Genomic DNA, 13624 nt, shown 5'->3' with positions numbered 1-13624 from the left:
AAGGCATACTGTCATTTTTCATGTAAAATGTGAAAAAAAAACCCTCAAATCAATCACATGTGGAAAAAAATTGACTTTAGCACCACACCTCATTTTAATTGTCTGTGGTAAGTAAATCCATCACATCAGTAGCCCCGGGGCACACGCACTGTAATTGTGAAAATATTACATATACATGTAGGGTATGTGGAGACAGGGGGAGAGAAGGAGAGCAGAAGAGAATCCAGATCCCTTAAGCACAGGAAGATTTATACCTGTGATCTTTCATGATGCTCATTATTGATTAGGTCATCCCAACATACTGAAGTTTTTAATTTTTAGACAGGCAGCACACTGAGGAGAAACTTATTAAAAAGAAAAGTCAGCGTGAAAATTCTGTCCCCCATAGGCATCCAGCACTTTGCACAGGCACCAAAAATAAGCGTGTAAAAGGAACCTGCATAGCTATGAACTATGTACCTTCATAACTTCCCTAGATATGCATATTCGTTGAAAAAGAGACAATGGAAGTGTGCTGCCATGGCTTTCAGAAAAGACAGGAAACTTTCAGAAGGAAAACCATGAAAGGTAATTAGGAAATTGAGAATTGTTGGGAGGTGGCGAGGAATGGGATTAGGCTGTCATGGCAGATTAATGCGCCCCCGTATTTCACTTCTGGGACCTGGCTGAAAGCGACAAGATGGGTTTTCATTCCCAAGAAATGAGTATAAGAGATTATGCTAGAAATGAATAGAAGAAGTCTCCTAGGAGAATATACTACAAAGCTGCTCGGTACTGATATTTAATCATCAGGGGCAGCTGTAATAGGGAGGGCGCTGAGTGGGAAACGCTGTCCCCGGAGAAAACAGGAGAGCGGTGTTAACAGAGTAATTTCAAAGCACCGTGGGATCGCTGCCCTGTCTACCTATCGATCATTCACTGCACGCACTCCAATACTTTAAAATTAAGAATAAAGCATGAAAATGCAAAGGTTCACTTATCAGAAAGGCTAAGAGAATAAATCATACTGTGCTATAACTAAAATCACAACTTTTTATTGTAGAGGCATTTTGCATTTTATATAGTAATTTGTCTCTTGCTAAATGTCTCTTGTTTCTTTATAGCCTTATATAGGAAAAAAAAGGTAGCATATGCTTTGCCACATAATAATTGGTGCATTTAAATCCCATTTCCAAATCACTTGAAAGGTTGGAGTTAGACTGAGTACTTTAAGGAAAGGGACTATTATACTTCCCACACAATGCCTGGCACAGTGCTTCGCACTTAGAGAGCACTCAATTAATGGGGAGCAAATAAGGAAATAAGGATATAGATTTCTTTCTAGGGATTTTCCTAAACAATGGCGCACTTGCTGAATAAATCTTATTCTAATCAATAAAAAGGTAGTTCCTTCATCATGATGTAAAAAGGTCTCTTTCAGCATTTATTGAAAAAAAATTTAACTGAGGTTGCATGGTGGTGGCCTTTGGTGTTCTAAGTTCAAAAGTGACTCTGTCGGGCTTCCCTGGTGGCGCGGTGGTTGAGAATCTGCCTGCTAATGCAGGGGACACGGGTTCGAGCCCTGGTCTGGGAGGATCCCACATGCCGCGGAGCAACTGGGCCCGTGAGCCACAACTACTGAGCCTGCGCGTCTGGAGCCTGTGCTCCACAACAAGAGAGGCCGCGATAGTGAGAGGCCCGCGCACCGCGATGAAGAGTGGCCCCCACTTGCTGCAACTGGAGAAAGCCCTCGCACAGAAACGAAGACCCAACACAGCCAAAAATAAACAAATAAAATAAAGAATTAAAAAAAAAAAAAAAGTGACTGTCAGTTAAGAGGCAGGGCTGATGGACATCCCATGAGCTGGTAACTTGTGTACAAGATCGATCATTGTGAGGAAACACGTCAGACCATCTTGGAACAGGTAGATTTGATCATGTGGTATGAGGATGCAAAAAAAATTTTGAATTCTGGTATCAGAGACTTAATATCTATCTCATATGTGTGAAAGCTGTTCATTATAATACAAGTCACTTGAAATTTGGGGACCTCAGTTTCCAATTTCTAAAAATTAAGGCACTGAAAAATATGACTACCAAGGTCTAGTTGTGTTCTATGATTTTTTTGGCTCCACATCTTGATTTTTTGGATGTCAAAATATATCTTAGTTTTCCAGAGTTCACATATATGGCAAGTCCGCCAATAAACTGGAAGCTCAAAGGGCTAAAATAAATATCACAAAGTCATGAAAGAGAGTAGAATAAAGTGGTTAAAGAATGGTTTTTGGAGTCAGATAGCCCAGGTCCAAACACCACTCTGCCACATGCTGGATGTATGAATTTGGGCAAGTTACTTACTTTCCTGAGGCCCAGTTCCATCTGTAAAATGGAGACAAAAATATCTACATACAAGGAAGTTGATGAGCACATGAGATAGTAAACAACAAACAAACTGTAGTTCTTATTGTCTCAGGGACCATCCATTGCAAAGAACAGAAATGAATTAGAACCAGCTTCACTAAAAAACAAAAATAAAACAAAACAGAAACCCGTTGACTAAATGATGCCAGGAGCTCTGAGTAAGGCCCATTGTCACAAGTACGGCTGGGTCTCTCGGAAACAGGAGTAGGGATATGGAAAACCGGGGATCAAGTCTGCTTTTCCTCTGTCTTTCTCTAGGATAGTATAATCTCTGCTTCTCTCTGAATGTTGGCTTTCCTCTTCTCTCCTCCCTGCAGATTTGCTTTCTTGTTTCTTTTATCCACTTGGGACGTGGTCATCACAGCTTTCCCCAAATGGCAGCCTCAGCTTCCAAGTCTATGTGCAGCTTAGACCTCAACAGCTACCTGAGTCAATATCATGGTAATCCAAGTCCAAATTCCTGGGAGATAAAATATGATTAGCTGGGTTTGGATTAGATGTGTACTCTTGGTCCAAAGAGCTAAGAGGTCAACTAGCAAGGAGGGCTGGCTCTCTCAGTGTGACACAGAGGCTGTCTCCAGGCCGGGGGCTGTTGTTATCTGGGTACATATATTGTGCACTTGACTCTTAAAAGAACCCACAAGGTGCTCACTCTTGTTTTATAGATACAATTCTTTATGCATAAGTGGCAGAATGGTAGGCGGCTGGAGGGAGGCTGCTCGAGGAAGACACAGTGACAATGATGCCATTGGCCTCAGAGAGAGGTATCCTAAAATAATAATAGCAACGAAATGCAGGCACAGGGGCTCAAACCTAAAAAATCGTCAGACCCTATAATGAAAGTGTGCACAGTTTACCCTTCAGTAGGCCCCAGGGACACTATTGTTTTTAGTACAACATCAAACTGTTGTGTGTAAAAACTGTGTTTTATAATAATCTTATGAAAGGTTGCACTTGTTGAAGAAATCAGGAAACTTTGTTGAAAAGCAATATTAAAATAGTTAAAACGTCATCCATTCATGCATTTGTCATTCATTCATTCACTCAGCAAACATTCCTTGTGGGTTTATTATGCTCCTGGTACTTGTACACATCACAGGGACTCAAGAAGAGGGGAGACACACCGGTAAATCAGCAACTAACATGGTGTGAGATACACACTTTTGGAAAAGCATAGCCAGGGCATGATGTGGGCACAGAAAATTGACAAGGGGAAGGTACATCAGAGATAGAACCTTGGGGGTGGTGCTTTTAGAGGAGTTTGGGGGAAAGAAGAAGAGGAAGGGCATTCTGGGCAGGGGAACTGCCGACTGGGAGCAGAGAGAAGGGAACTAGCCAGACCCCATAGAGCACTTTAAGTAGCCCCTTGTGTCTGGAACCTGGATGCCTGGGTGGGGGTGGGATGGCAGGAGTGACTGCTGGGCCAGAGGAATGGGCAGGAGCCTGATTGAAAAGGGCCTTAAGGGCTAAACTAAGGAATCTGAACATGATCCTGAAAGTTACAAGAGGCCAGTGAACGTCTTTTAAGCAGGGGAGTGATCTGATCAGCTCTGTGAATTATAAAGAGCATTCTGGAGCGCCAAGGGGGAAAGACTGGAGGAGAAGAGTTAGGCTGTTGGTTGTAGCAATCCAGGAGGGATGCAAAAGAAGCAGTGGTTACTTTAAGAATGCAGAGATGTCGACTTTGGGGGGCGCTAAGGAGGGAATCTGGGTGACTTGCGGATTTCTGGTGGTGCCATTCACTGGGATAGAGAGTAAGAGAAAAAGGGAGAGACTGGGATTGGGGTGACTGTGGGACTTCAAATAGGAGGTGCTCCTCAAGCAGCTGGAATAAGTGTGTGGAGATAAGCAGAGAATTATGGTCCAAAGGTATGGGCTTGGGGCTGGGCAGCAGGTGGGTGGAGGTCCAGCGAGAAGGCTAACGTGGAGCACAACAGGAGAGAACACGCCCAGCGAAGCCTGGGGCAGGAGGAGAGAGGCCTTGCAGCAAACTGAGAAGAAAGACTAGAAAGGTGGTTGGAAGGTGTTCCTCTCCCAGACAGAGGAAGAGAGAGAGCTCTAGGAAGGAGGAGGAGCTCTAGTGGCAAAATGTGTCTCATGGCAAGAAGGGTCAAGAAAGAAGGACAGTAAGAGTGTCCAACAGCTTTGGGACAAGGGGTTGTTCATTGGTGGCATTACTGAGGGCCGCTCCCCTGGTGGGCAGAACTGGAAGCCATGTGGGAGGGAAGTGAAGACGAGGAACAGACAACTTTCCAAGAAGACTGGCTGGAAAGGAAGGAAGAGAAATAGAGCAGAAGCTTGAGGGAGAAGCGGGATGGAGGTGGGGTTTTTCAAGATGGGGGACAACTGTTCGTATTGATAGGATGCTGAGAGCCAGTAGACAGGGGAAGGAAGATACAGGGTAGAGAAAGGAAGATTGATGGAGCAAGGTCCCGGAGGAGGGAGGGAGAAGGGATCCAAGGCCGAGGTGGAAGGATTAGCCTCACATATGAGGAAGGACAGCCCTTTCACTGAGATAGGAGGGAAGGAGGAAAGGATGGGGCCAGACAGATAAGTTTGTTCATGGCAGGGGAGGAAATTGAGGGAGTTCTCGATTGATGGCCTCAATTTTCTCAGTGAAGGAGGAAGCAAGGTGATCTGCTGAGTGGCGCGGGGGAGGGGGGTAGAACAGGAGGTGGTTTAGGAAGAGAGAACATTTGGTATCTATAACTGCTGACAACAGTGGGGGACGGAACTGGCTAGGGACCCAGAAAGATTGGTGGGGAGGACTGAGCACCTAGCGAGTTGGGAGAATACATATTGGGTATGCCCTAAACTCACAACTGTGACACTTTCTCCCAAAGCCTTTAAAAGTCTAGACAGAAGAGCAAGAAATTAAATTGCTAGATTGAGCCAGGGCTGAGTTTTTGCAGAGTGACTGTCACAGAAAGGTAAGAGGGTCAAGAAATTATAGGACATGGAGAAGAGCAGGTTGAAGTGATGGGCTACTGCATTCAAGGCAGATAGAGGGACACAAAATCAATATTCATCTGCGAGATCAGGAGCAAATAGAAGGGCCCAGGACCCCAAGGCCTCAGTAGGTAGGTGTTTTGGGGAACAAAACAAGTGACGAGCTGAAAGGTACCTGTTGACACACAGTGGGCTGCTGGGGTTTCAGATTATAGGGGCAGACCTGCTCCGCAGGCTTGGAAATTGGTCATCTGACAGCTGATCTTACCTCTTTGTTGAAGCCTTCCTTAGTCCCTCCATCCCCAAACGTTTTTCTCTAGCCTCTGAAGTCTCATATCACTTTGTTTGCAGACAGGTAGTAAAAAGCACATTAAACTGTAACCTCAATACGAGAGCCAGGAGACCTGGGTTTTGGTCTTATCTCCAGCACCCATAAGTTCTGTGGCCTTGGCCACATTGTGAGCCACCAAGCAATGGCTATCTGGACCAGTCCTACTTGCTCAGCGACAGATTATTTTGTCCACGAGCATTACGTGCCTCACATCACCTGTACTGGTGGAATTCCTTTGTTTGTTTCCCACCGTTCTGTAGGATGAGGCCTGGCAGGACCGGGGACCCTCTGCCTTCTGTGTCACTCTATTTCACTGCAGTTTCTACATACCCAACATCAAAAGAACCTGGAAGAAATTCTATTGAGGAAGGAAGAGATCTTTTGCTTCATAAAATTTCCACTTTTATTTTAATAGTCTCAAAACCAGCTTTCAAGAGTAGCAAATCCAAGAAACTTATAATGCCATGAAGGCAGACATTCTGGGAGAATAAAAAAATAGACCCTCTAAAATCTGAGCTTTGTTATCTGACTGAGGTCAGCAGAGACAGACCAAATCAACAAGCATGACATGAAGGGCAAATTTGCAATTAAAAGAAGAATAAGGAATTATAAAGATGGATGAGCCCTGTTGACACAGGCACCCAAGCCTGCGTGGCCTTGGCCTCGGATGCCAGAAATTAATGCTTTACTCTTTAGCACTCGTCACCTTTGCCTCTGAACAGAAAGGCAAATGCATTAAAATAACAACAATTAGAACACTTACTTAGCTTGGAAGGCGTTGTTGGTTCCCCTGTGGTCGAGGTCATGACACAGGCATCCCACAATCACGGCTAAAATTTCCACCTCGGTCAGAATCTCTTGAAACCCGGCGGTCTGGGAAGATGGAAAAACGGCAACAGTCACTGCTCAGGGCAGGCAGGACGGATAAGGCTCGTCTGCTGAGCAGCCATCAGCTCTTGTTTTCATACCCACGTCATTCAAGGGAATGATTAACTGCCACCCCCGCGACCAGTGAGTTGGGTGGTCAGTTGCACAGCCCAGGGTCCCCAAGGTGATGAATTAGCTTCACTGGCTGGCACACCAGGACAGAGTTCAGATTATTTTGTTCCCTTTTTGGAGAAGAGGCTGTGCTGTCCAGATACAGTGACAGTTTGGCAAAGGCCCAGAGCAAAATGTGTTTTGTGATTCGACATTTCAAAATGATGAGCGTCTAGGGGTAGGGGAGAGAAGGGGCTGTGAATTTAGAACTGAATGCTATATCCACCAGCTGCCATTCAAATGAAAGCAGGCAAAAGAAAACCCCCCTTTAAAACATATATATATTAAAAGAAGCAACTTAGAAGTACTCAAACTGTTACATGATGATATTTTAGCAGTTATCTTGTAAAAATCTTAATTCATATTAGCTTGGAGGACAGATGAAATTTATACGGATAGCAAGGCAGTGAGTGTCTTGAAAACTAGAATTTGGCAGGGGATTAGGCAACCCAGAATGAGGATCAGGTGGAGTATCCATTACATGGAATTCTTTTTCTATTACCCTCTGGTAGCTTGCTCGTGAAATGCATGGGTGTGGTGTAATATCTCTGGGGGGCAGTGTGATGTAATTACATAATCAGGAGCCAAAATGGTTCTCTGGTTCCTGCTGTCCTTTCATTAGTTTAGAAGAGAAAGTGAACTTATGGAAAAGCAGGTCTATGTATTTTCTTGATCTAAGGCCTTTATGTCTCCCCCTCTTACTTTGTAAGTCTCCCATTTCATTACTTATTAAAATCTTTATCAGAGGGCAGGAGGAGGGGAAAGGTAGAGTTCAAATTGCTTCCCTTTGCATGCGTGTTTTTTCTCCACATCTAACATCACTAGCTAGGATCCTAAGACACTTCTCTTACAGCAATGAACACTTTGTTTTTTAGTTAATTATGTTTTTATTGCAGAAATAACTGAATAATAAAGTTTCTGTGTTGACAATTTTATTTTAAAAGATTGAGTTGGGCCCACTGATACACTTAGAAATATGTATAATTTCATTTGCATAGCAAATGCGAATGTTAATAAGTTATCTGGGGAGGATAAAGTAGCCCATATTAAAGCTGTGTGTGCCCTTCATTTTAAAATTTGGAGTTGGCTGTTGGCTTTAAGTTAATTTTATTCTATTTAAGACATTACCTGTAATAGTTTTTAAAAATTCAAGTTGTAGTAAGAGACTTAGAACCAAAAACAATGGTCCCTCATCCTTCCCCTATCCTGATTCCCAAAGGCAACCACCTTCAGTTTCCTTTTTTATCTAATTTGGTAGGTATTTTCCTCCATATTTCTGTATAGTAGACACATATTATTAGCACTTGGTTATTCATCCTTCCTGTGTGCCCAACACTGTCCTAAGAGAATTACAACCGTTTAACTTACTTAGTTCTCATAACAGACCTGTGATGTAGGAATTTTATTATCCACCAGTTCAGATGAGGTAACTGAGGCACAAAGAAACTTATGTGCCCTGGGTCTCAGACAGTGCCTACCTGATTGTCACTCTAAATATTATTCGCTGCGGAGCCAGTTAGGTATCCAATTATTGTTTCCTTTGTTATGTAAATGTTTTCATTTCCTGGAGTTAAGATTTCTTTGAACATCTAAGTCGACTCATATCTGTACAACTCTCCAGTCACACATTTTATTAGATCCCTTCCTGTCCCAGGGATTACCTGCTTTGGCCTGCTGCTGTTCTTTGGTCTGGATTCTCTGTCTGCTGCCAGCTTCCCCCTCCTGGGGTTGGTCTCTTATCTCCTGCATCCCACATCTTTCTCTTTCCTTGTTTTTCTCTCTCAGTTTGCGGGAACACATCTGCCCGTGGCTTCATGAGAAAGGGTGTTAATATTTCTTTTACATTGAAGAAGTTGATGTTTTTGAGGCTTTGCATGACTGAAATGTCTTTAATCTATTCTTCTACTCAGTTGTTGGCTTGCCTAACAGTTCTGGGTTGCAACATTTTCACTCAGAATTTCGAAGGACTGCTCTAATGTTTCCTAACTTCCAAAGTTGCTTTTAAGAAGTATAAATCATTCTTATTCCTAATCCTTTGAATGGTACTTGATTTTCTCTCTTTTAGAATCCTCTCTCTATGCCTGGGGTTTGCCAGTTTCACAAAAAATCTGCTTTGGTTTGGGACTTTTTTCCCCATCATTGCTTGATAAACCCTTTCAATCTGAAGGCTCATTGTCTTCAGTATAATGTTCTTGTAATCTTTTTTTTTCCCTTAGTAATTTCTACTTCACTATTTTTTCTGTCCTATTTGAATGGCACTCCAATTGGTTGGACATTGGACTTCTTGTATTGATTTCCTTATTTTCTTTTCCTTTTTTTTTTTTAAACATCTTTATTGGAGTATAATTGCTTTACAATGGTGTGTTAGCTTCTGCTGTATAACAAAGTGAATAAGCTATACATATACATATATCCCCATATCTTCTCCCTCTTGGGTCTCCCTCCCACCCTCCCTATCCCACCCCTCTAGGTGGTCACAAAGCACAGAGCTGATCTCCCTGTGCTATGCGGCTGCTTCCCACTAGCTATCTATTTTACATTTGGTAGTGTATATATGTCCATGCCACTCTCTCACTTCGTCCCAGCTTACCCTTCCCCCTCCCTGTGTCCTCAAGTCCATTCTCTATGTCTGTGTCTTTATTCCTGTCCTGCCCATAGGTTCTTCAGAACCTTTTTTTTTTTTTTTTAGATTCCATATACATGTGTTAGCATATGGTATTTGTTTTTCTCTTTCTGACTTACTTCACTCTGTATGACAGACTCTAGGTCCATCCACCGCACTACAAATAACTCAATTTTGTTTCTTTTTATGGCTGAGTAATATTCCATTGTATATATGCACCACATCTTCTTTATCCATTCATCTGTCGATGGACACTTAGGTTGCTTCCATGTCCTGGCTATTGTAAATAGAGCTGCAATGAACATTGTGGTACAATTTCCTTATTTTCTTGTCTCTTCTTTCCCATTGCCCATATTGACTTTTCTCCCCTTACTTTCCAGGAGTAATAATATTTTAAATTTATAAGCATTTTCCTGTCTGCTGCTCCTTTTCTAATAGCATGCTATTCTTCTCTCATGGATGCACTATGGTCTCTTCTTTTGAAGATATTAATTATAATTCCTTTGAAATTCTCTTTTGTTCCCTGAATTGTCTGTTTCCTCTGAACTCCTTGTCTCTGTATTTGGTGGTTTCCTCAAATGCCTGGTATCCTTGGTAGTCTACTTACTCACGGAAGAGTAAAGCACTGCTACGCTCGCCACACACGTGCACCTGGGGATGGTGTCTGTAGATGGCTAACCTCACCCCAGGGTTAGCAGACGGCCAGCTGGTCCTGCTGCAGGTCCCCATGTGGCAGTATCTAAACTCACTTCCTCTGGACTTTCCAATCTCGTGCTTGGTAATGGCGTGAACACAGGTGTTGGCATCCTGAGAAAAGAGTATGTAGCTTCTCACCTTTGAGGATGTAAGACTTTCACTTCATTCTCTTACTTTCAAAGTGCACCTCACGCTAACTTTTCTTGTACTGGTGTCCCCAAGTCTTGGGTTCAGTTTCTCTGGAAAATACTCTGGCTTCCTGAATAGATGGGGGAAGAGTAGTTCTCTGACTACATGGAGAGGGGATGGAGACTTGGGGACTCAGTGTTTTCATTACCCCCTCACTCCCGCTCGCCCCATGTTTGTGGTATCTGATGCCTCTGGTTCTTGTGCTTTGACAGCTCCTGGGGGGACATTGTTTCTCATGTGTACCCCTTCCTCCACCCTCTCACCCTGAAAGCACTTGGGTTGGACCTTCCTTTTCTTTGTTAATCTACGAAGCATCCTCTCTCCATGAAAAGTGGAATTTGTGTCCATTTCTTGTTCTCCTTGTTGTTTTGGGATAATTTTTGAAAGGATGAGGGGATATAAATGTCTTTCTCTGTCATTTCTGTCACCTTGAAAAGGTAAGTCAGTTTCGTTGGGTTTGGATCTTGCTACTACTAAGTAAATCCTAAAAGTCCCTCAAGTATGAAATAATTATCCATGATACTCTGGAAATCAGTGTTGTAAACACAATGAAAATGCACTGAAATTTAGAGAGATTGTTGCCTGTGAAAATGCTACTGTTTAGAACTAGCTGATGAATTAGAACAGTAAGAATAGAGGTGGGATAATGTCAAAATAAGGTAATTCAGCTAGAAATTTAATTGGAAGATAAAATCGAATGCCATCTAATAGACTCACGTTCAAAACCCTGAATCATTGTTAAGCCATCAGTTATCACGCATTGTATAATATGATGGACTATATTTTCCTGTAAGGTTCTATGCAGCCACTCCTGCCACCCCCACTACCCCTGTCCCTTCTTAGAAACCCAGCATCTAGCTCTTAAACTATTTGTATCATGGATAGTTTTGAGAGTTTAATAAAAGCCATGGACCTTCTTCCCTGAAATTACGCTATGATTTTATGGTGTTCAAAGAACATGGAGCCCACCTCTGGATCCTCGGAATAAAGAATCCCTGAAGCACAGCACACACACCGTCACACGAAACATATTTACCTCTCTTGACTGTGGTACCTGAGTTACTGAAGCAGCACCTATCTCTTGACTGTGACTTAAAGCTGCCTGGTAAGTGGTTTCTGAGAATTGTCAGGCCCGAAAAGTATCCACCTGCCACCAAGTGCCCATTTGCCCCTCCCTACCTTAATTCATCTTCTTTCTAGTCCTATCCATTCTGACCTACACCTAACACACACTGAGGAGAAAAAGTCAACTGCCTGCTGAAGAAAATATACTTTCAAAAGAGAACAGAGTGGCAGCAGGAAGTATATTTTAATGTGTTTCTCCTATGCTTAATTCTATTTTATTTTTATTTTCAAATAAAATGATATATTTGCTGCTCCTGATCCAATAATTATGGGTTTTATTGACCACTACTTTATTCTATCCTCTCACCTGTATTCCCCCACGGTCCATATCAGAAATATATAGGTATATGGTAAAGCAGTGAATACCATATACCTAAGTAAAGAGATAGCCACGGCATATAGAGCTAGTTCCCATGTCACCCTCTCCAGAAAAGCCTGTGACTACCGTCTGAGCAGGTCTCCTGTGACAGTCCTTCACTGGGCTAAATGTATACTGGCATGACCTTATTCCCAGCCATTAGAGCATATAATCACTGGAATGCCAAAGGACCCAAACAATAAGATTGATTCGAAGGGTTTCTTAAACTACCCAGTAGCTTCCTACCACTTAGTCAACATAAAACTTAAACCAGTGAGGATGTGCATCAAAATATTACCAGTAGTGGGATCACAGATGACTTAAAATTTTTTCCTTTGTGCCCAAAATTTCCATAAAGAACGTTTATTCATTAGAATACATATACATTATGTGTGTGTGTATGTAAATTCTTTTTTGTTTTAGAAATAAGCCCGTGTTTCATCAACATGTCCTAGCTTGGAATAAAACAGTGACATCCTGAAAAGTGTCCATTCATTCATTTATTCATTGAGCAAATGTTGATTCAGCATTTACTCCATTGCAGGCTGGAACAGAGAGCTAAGGAAGACAGCTGCATCTGGCCCTTGTTGCACATATAGTCTGGTCATGCCTTGTGCCAACCAGAACAGTGCCATGGAGCACCCTTTTCTAGTGAGAAACTCTCACAACATCAGTTGCAATTTGTGGCAGAAAGTGATGGTGAGAGTGGCTAGCTCCTGCTTTGTTTCTGGAGACGGTGCATCATGGTCTGCACGCCCCTTGTCATGTATGCAGCTACGGTGTGGGAATCTGAGAAAGTGATGCCAGAAATTCTGCCTTCACGTTTCTTTTTGAACTTGGCTGTCAGAGGTACTGAATGACGAGGAATTTCCTGGATAATCCTGTTGATTCTGAGATCTGGCAGATGGCGGACTAAGAGGGAAGGAATCCAGTGATGTACTGGAAATTCCTAACGGTCCCAGAAATTCCAAACCGAAGAAGGTCCTTGGCTCCAAATGCTCCTCCATGGATGCTGGCAGCAGGCACTGCAGTGGAGCCTTCCACGGATTGGCTGAGGTTAAGAGAGAGCATGATGGGCTTTTGTAGAGCCTTTCTTCTCCCATTCATCTTTCTCTTTCCTTGGATTAGAAGAGCAAAGAGGACTGCTCAGACCATTCCAAGAGGTTTGGAAGAACATAGTTTCTCAAGGAAGTGCCTTCTCTAGAAGAATCTGCACACCATATCCCTAATCGTGTCATCATATCTCAACTGATCTAAACGTGACTTCATACCTTAGAAGTGATGTGAGCTTGGGGCCGAAAGGTAGCATTTAGAGAAGCAGCATTTAATTCCTGGTGTTTCTTAATTTCTGGTATGCAGTGTTGCAGGGGCCCTGTCTGGGGCTTTTGTTTGGTATATTATTAAAATCAAATTTACTGTAGCCAAAGAATGCTCGTTGAGGGTTTCATTGCAAATGCCACATACAAAGTGTGTTGGTCTTCTAAAGAAAGTCCCCAACTACAATGCTGATGGCTGGTCCAGCTGTGCTAGGCCATCCTTCACATGCGGTGTCTATCATTGAAACTTAGATCTCCTAACAAGGACGGAAGGTTCTGTGAGAAGGGTGCCTCAATCACCCTCCCAATTCAGTCCATATCCCAGTTGAGTGGATCAGAGTGGATCAGAGTAGTAAGAGAATAAAGCCCACAAGTTTGGGCTTCATGGGCATTTACAGCAAGTCCAGCGTGCTTTTTTTTGGGATCTGTTTTTTTGCTTCAAGATGGAATGGCCACCTCTCAACATGTAAATCTTGGGGGCAGGCTGATGGATACCAACCTACTCAATTTGCTCCGAAGCAGTGATTTTAGGCAGAGGACTTTCTCAAGCTTTAAGATAGAAGTAGATTTCATTTGCTTACCAAGAGTGCTACGAACAA

General features: G+C 42.8%; 1 protein-coding gene across 2 annotated transcripts in view; it reads right to left on the bottom strand.

Annotated features, from left to right (window-relative positions):
• PDE11A (phosphodiesterase 11A) overlaps nt 1-13624 on the bottom strand; it is a 464603-nt gene that overhangs the window by 66241 nt on the left and 384738 nt on the right. For both annotated transcript variants that reach the window (XM_068543893.1, XM_068543892.1), the window contains exon 13: nt 6444-6553. In XM_068543893.1, coding sequence (XP_068399994.1) covers nt 6444-6553 — 110 coding nt within the window. The remainder of the gene's footprint in view (nt 1-6443; nt 6554-13624) is intronic.

The sequence above is a fragment of the Eschrichtius robustus genome, chromosome 5, assembly GCF_028021215.1.
Source record: "Eschrichtius robustus isolate mEscRob2 chromosome 5, mEscRob2.pri, whole genome shotgun sequence".
NCBI classification, from domain to species: domain Eukaryota; kingdom Metazoa; phylum Chordata; class Mammalia; order Artiodactyla; family Eschrichtiidae; genus Eschrichtius; species Eschrichtius robustus.
This window is presented reverse-complemented; position numbering and strand designations above follow the sequence as displayed.